Source organism: Vipera berus, assembly GCF_964194415.1.
Source record: "Vipera berus genome assembly, chromosome: 2".
Classification (NCBI taxonomy): domain Eukaryota; kingdom Metazoa; phylum Chordata; class Lepidosauria; order Squamata; family Viperidae; genus Vipera; species Vipera berus.
The window spans coordinates 53901208-53907659 of NC_138203.1; the positions used below are offsets into that span (position 1 = coordinate 53901208).

Consider the following 6452-nt stretch of genomic DNA (forward strand, 5'->3'; position numbering starts at 1 on the left):
TGTAGTTGCAGATTCATATACAGAATAATTCCTTTTTCCCCCTGAAATAAATTCATCCAAATATATTTGTATCATTTTTTTTCCTAATATGTGTTTCTTGTAAGATATATATCTTAATTTTGTTAAATATAAAATATTATAACCCTAGTAATATTATATAATATTATAATATTATAACCCCTGAGGGAACAGAAGAGGAATTTATCACATTTGCAAATGACACTCAGCTGGCAGGAATAGCCAACACTCCAGAAGACAAGCTCAGGATCCAAAAAGATTTTGACAGACTTGAACAATAGGCCCTATCCAACAACATGAAATTTAATGTGGAGAAAAGCAAAGTTTTATACAAGCAGGAAAAACCAAAGGTACAAGTACAGATTAGGCAAAACCTGGCTCAAAAACAATAAGTGTGAGGGACCTTGGAGTCCTACTGGATGATCACTTAAACATGACTCAGCAGTATGCAGCAGCAGACAAAAATGCTAATACAATCCTTGGTTGGATAAACAGAAGCATAGAATCAAAATCACGTGAAGTATTAGCACCGCTTTATAAAATCACACCTGGAATACTGCACCCAGTTTTGGTCACCACATTACAAAAAAGATGTTGAGACTTTGGAAAAAGTGCAACTAAGATGATTAAAGGTCTGGAGACTAAAACATATGAAGAACGATTGCAGGATTTGGGTTTGGCTAGTCTAGAGAAAAGAAGGACTAGGAGGGACATGATGGCAATATTCCAGTATTTGAGAAGTTGCCACAAAAGGGAGGTGGGTCAACTTATTTTCCAAAGCACCAGAGGGCAGGACAAGAAACAATGGATGGAAATTAATCAAGGAGAGAAGCAACCTGGAATTAAGGAGAAATTTCCTAACAGTGAGGATAATTAACCAGTGGAACAATTTGCCATCAGAAGTTGTAGGTGCTTCATCATTGGACGTTTTTAAGAAGAGACTGACAGTCATTTGTCTGAAATGGTGTAGGGTGTCCTGCCTGAGCAAGGGGTTGGACTAGAAGACTTACAAGGTTCCTTCCAGCTCTATTCTGATTAATTGATTGAATCCAAATGTGAAAGTATCTCATTTACAATAAGAAACATAAAAGATAGATTCCCTCCTACTTTTTTCTGTTCTTAATGTGTTTATATCAAATGGCACTTTGTAGATATGTATATTACTTACTGTAACTATAAAAAGGTTGAAAATTCTACTGTTTTTAATTCTCATAAATCCTTACCATTATTTGCATTTAATTTTCATGCAGGTGGTTGACCAGATTGATACACTCACTTCTGATCTGCAGCTGGAAGATGAGATGACTGACAGCTCAAAAACAGACACATTGAATAGCAGTTCAAGTAGCACAACAGCATCAAGTTTGGAAAAAATAAAGGTTCAAGGCAGCGCTCCACTCATCAGGGCTCCGCCCCATCCATCTGCTATTCTAACAGTATTAAGGAAACCCAATCCCCCACCACCTCCTCCACGGCTGACTCCAGTGAAGTGTGAAGACACCCACAGGCCAATTATCTCTGACAATCCTTTAAAGACTAATGGGACTCTGCTACGAAATGGAGGCTTACCAGGAGGACCTAATAAAATTCCAAATGGAGATACATATGGTATATCAAATAATAATTTGGACAAAGTTCCGATGCCACCTCTTATGCACAGATCTGAGAAAGACAGATGTCCTCAGGCTGGAACACGGGAGCGGGTACGATTTAATGAAAAGGTGCAGTACCATGGCTATTGTGCTGATTGTGATGTGCGGTATAATATTAAAAACAGGGAGGTTCATTTGCACAATGAGCCTGCTCACATCCCAGGAAAACCACCTCAACAGTGTCCTCCCTTACCACCACCTCCTTCACCACTTCCTCCTCCCCCATTAGAAAATGGAGGGGTAGGCATATGTCCCAGTAATAGCTTTCCCCCTCTCAGACCTGCAACTGTGCCTCCACCAACTGCACCAAAACCCCAAAAGACCATCCTGAGAAAATCAACCACAACAACAGTGTGATTTTTCCCACCTGGAAAACTCTTTTTGCTTTTGTTTTTTCTTATGTACAAACATTGAAAAAAAGGTAAAGAGCACTTTCTACAAAAGCAATAAAAAGCCCAAATATATTGCACCCTTTCTTCTGCGAAGTGGCAAAAAATTACCTGGTAAGTAGAAAGAAAATAGTTTAATGTTGTTAATACAAAAGTCAAATATTTAATGGTTGAAAACTGGTGTAACGTTATATCTATGTATGTACATATGGATGTATGAAAAAGATTTATATAGCCACCTTGAGGAACTCTGGGCATCTCATGATAACAATTTGAGTACTAATTATTTCTGGTACTTATTATTTATTATTTATTTTATTAATTTTATTTGTATACCGCCCTTCTCCCGAAGGACTCAGGGCAGTGAACAGGGAAGTACATGTTAAAAGACAAAATACAAAAATTAAAAGAAATTAAACAGAATGCCCACAACTCTTACAATAAGTTAAAACACATTAAAAAGTAGGTTAAAACCCATTAACAAAACCCAACCCCATCCCCATCAGGCCAGGCCAGCTTGTTCGAAGAGGTAAGTTTTTAGATCACGCCGGAAGGAGCAGAGGTCGGGCACCACTTATTAAGGATATCACAGCTGTGGTACAAGCAATTCTCTGGGAAACTATAGATGTGAAGAACCAATTAGGAATCAAGTCTAATCTATAGAAAACAATGTGTACTGTACAATGGTTTTTATAATATGTGATACTTTAAGGATATTTTTTGGAATATAATTAGTGATTAATCAGAATTCATTAAGAACATTTGAGTAGTAGTTTCAATAGAAAGTTTTTACTACCAATGAAGAAATGTCCTACCTAAAGTGTTATATTCCAAAATATTTTCTGCATCCAGGAAAATGAGTGCACAAAACAAAGTAATTCCTCAGAAGGTAGTGTTAGAGGACATCAACATCTGCTGCCATTCTGAAAACATGAAATAATTTTTATTTGTCAATTGTAGGTCATATGAAAGACTTCAGTTTTTGCTTATAACAATTCAGTTGAGAACCCTAGGAATTTTGCCATAAATTACTTTTTTTACTTATTAATTGCTTAAACACTTGAAAAAGTTATTAACAATATTAAAAAACATTGAAAATTAAATATTTTAATTCTGGATATATTTTTCTCATCTCCCAATCTTGATAACATGACTTTCTCAGTTACTCCAAACGGTCTTCTGATATTTAGAAACATTATAAATAATACTTATTTAAGCAGGTTGGAAAAAAAAGATTAAATCAGGGAAGTCATCTTATGATAAGCTTTTTTGTTTCAAACAATCTTGCATACTAGTCATTTTGTTTGAATCTTTTTTATTGAACCTTGTGTCATGGTTCTGATAAATGAAACCCATTAAAGAACTTCAAGGCAAGAATTCTTCCTTAAAGAATATTTTATTCAGGAAACAAAGTATCAGCACTACATAGTTGAACCCAAAAACTAAATTTCCTTCCCCCAGATACAAAGTAACAAGTTGGAATTCCCACCCCCATGAAGCAGTCATAAATCACATTCTCCAATTAGCCTGAAGTGCGGACTCCCTCTCCAGCTCCTCAGCTCACCAAAACATTTTCAGTTTGTGTCTTTGAGTTCCCACGAAGCTGCATTATTGTTATGGCTAGTTGAGCTCAAGCATTCACCCCATCCCCTCTTCTACATTTGATTTCTAAACAAACAGAAAAAGCAACCTGTAAGCAGAGTGAAAATGGCTGCAATTTCCCTCAGTTGTCAGAACGGGAACATCCATTGTCACAGCATTGACACCTTGGGGCTTACTTGCTTGCTTTTCTGTTAAGCCTTGGCACCCATTCATGACCATCTTTGAGGAGCTGTTAAAGGCTTATTTGGGGGGTAGGGGGTAGGGCTTATATTAGGCCCACCCCAAAATCAAGCTAAGGCCTATTTTCGGGTAGGCCTTACTTTTGGGGAAACACGGTATATGTGTGTGCGCGTGCACAAACACACACACACACATGCTGTATAAGAATGTTTTCATTAGATTCCTTTTAAAGTTGGTGAGAGATTTTCAAGTGGAAGATTCAGTCTTAGTATCAGGCAAGTAATGTGAAGAATATATTGTGGGGAAAACTGATGTGGAAGATATAGAAGAAAAAACATTTGAGTGAAAGCTCAATAAAAGCAGGAACAGTAATATTAGTAGTTTATGGGGGGAAAATAAGATAGTTTAATTTCTCACAAAATAAATGGAATGTTGATACAAAAAAGGAGGATATAGAAGCTGATTATGATACAAAGTGCCATAGAAGTGTAGATAGTCCTCGTTTAGTAGCGACAAGTGGGACTGCAACTCAGTTCTTAAGCAAAACAATCACTAAATGAATCTGTGATTGTGCTTATAATCTTACATCACCTTTACATTGCAGACCTGCAAAGATTCTTAATGCAATGATTAGCTGTGAAGCTATTTTGTAACTGCAAACAGTCACTAAATGGGGCAGTTGCTAAATAAAGACTATCTGTATATGGGAATTGATATTATACATAATATGAATAGAGAAAAAAGTCTCTCTGTCTGTCTCTCTTTCTCTGTGTGTGTGTGTGTGTTTGTGTGTGTGTGTGTGTGTGTGTGTAGATAATGGGTGAAGAAAGCTAAACAAAAGCTTTCCAATAGAATAGTGTTGGCAAACCTATGGCACGCATGCCAGAGGCGGCACTTAGAGCCCTCTCTGTTGGCACGCGCACCCTGCTGGCAGCAGCAGGTCTATCAGGCCGCCACCACCACCCAGAGCAAGAGCACCACCCAGCACAAAGGAGGTGAAGTGGCCAACTAGCAAGCTCAAGTATAGGTGGTAGAGCAGAGGTCACCAACCATTGTCGATTGGTGGACTGGAAGAAAAGGGACGGGGAAGCATTTTATTTATGCCCTGTGAACCGCCCTGAGTCCCTTTGGGAGAAGGGCGGTATAAAAATCTCAATAAATCTAAATCTAAATTTTGCATGCGTGCATGCCTGGGGCCGCAAGCATGCATGCACTGTAAATGGAGCAGGGCTAGTGCCTGCATGATACTCACTATCCCTGCCCCGTTCTTGCATGGTGCAGTGTCTTGTATCAGCGCCTTGCAGCACAGTAGCTCATTTTTGCGCCCCTGGTTTTTGCGTGCCAGAGGCTGCACTCAGAAGCGCCTCCCTGCCCCCCCTGAAGACACCATAATGCTGATGCGCCCCTGGCATAAATAAGTGGGTTTGGGGTTGTGGTTTGGGCAGTGGCGTAGCGTGGGGGGTGCAGGGGGGGCCGGCCGCACCGGGCGCAACATCTGGGGGGGGCGCGCTCGCACTCGGGAGGGATGGAAGACGCGCCGAAGCGCCCTTCGCGCGGCTGGAGTCCCGCGGGGGGATCCGGGGCTGAGGCGCACTCGGGGAAGCAGCAACTCACAACCAGCTACTCTTGGGGGACGGAGGCACAAAGCCGGCCAGACAGGGCTCGGAGCCATCCCAGACCACAGCTGCACTTCCACCTTTCCCAGGGCGGCCCCCGCAGACGGAGCGCAGTGCAGGGCACCAGCATGCCCCACTGCCAGAGAAGCACCCGCCGGTGCGGCCCCGACTCCCTCACCCCGCGGCAGGTGGCGGCGGCGTAGCGGGGCTTGCGAAAAGCGGGGCGGTCGGCGGCGGCTGCTCCCGGCGCCGGGCAAGAGCAAGCAGGGCAAGGTCGCTCCTGCTCAAAAGCCAGAGTTCAGCGGCTGGCGAGGCGCTCGCGCGGGGCTCTCCCGGGGCTGGCGGGCCGAACGGGGACCGGCCTCCCCCTCTCCGCGCTAGAGCGGCCCCCGCGGTGGCGGCCCGGCGCACGTGGCTGAGGGGGCGGCGGTGGCGGGAGGGGGGTCAGAGGAGCGAGCCGAGCTCTCCCGGGGCAGCAGGTGCAGGCTGGTGCGCCTCCAGGCTCAGCCGCAGCTCCGGCCAAGGGCTGCCAAGCTCACGGGGCGTCGTGCCAGCCCCCTCCCTCGCTCCCCACGCCCGGATGCGCCCCCGGCGGATGCCCCGGCCAGCCGCGGTGCATGCCTGAGCGAGACGGGCAGCTGCGCTGGCGGGTCCCGCTCTCTTCCAGGCATCAGAGGTAAGAAAGGGACGGCGGTGCCCCCAGCCGCCCCCCCCGCCGGCTCCAAAGCGGAGGCTCCGCTGCGCCGCCCGCCTCCTGGCACGGCCTTGGGTCCCGGCGCTTCTGCCGCACGTGAGGGAGAGGATGCTGGACCTTCCCCCTTTTCCCGGGGGAGGCGTGGGTGGGGGGTGCGGCGGACGCCCAGGATGCGGGGCTCCCTGCGGCAGACTCGAGTGCTAAAATCCACGGGTTAGGGGGCGCAAATTACTTGCCTTGCCCCGGGTGCTGACAACCCACGCTACGCCACTGGGTTTGGGCACTCGGTCTCTAAAAGGTT

The 6452-nt window shown here is 44.9% G+C and overlaps 1 protein-coding gene across 1 annotated transcript in view; it reads left to right on the forward strand.

Annotated features, from left to right (window-relative positions):
* The window catches only part of PRR16 (proline rich 16), a gene marked incomplete at both ends in the record, with an annotated part of 62849 nt that extends 60822 nt beyond the window's left edge, over positions 1-2027 (forward strand). The window contains one exon of the mRNA XM_081316243.1: positions 1269-2027. Within this exon, the coding sequence (XP_081172369.1) occupies positions 1269-2027 (759 nt within the window). The remainder of the gene's footprint in view (positions 1-1268) is intronic.
* Between the last annotated feature and the right edge of the window lie 4425 nt (positions 2028-6452).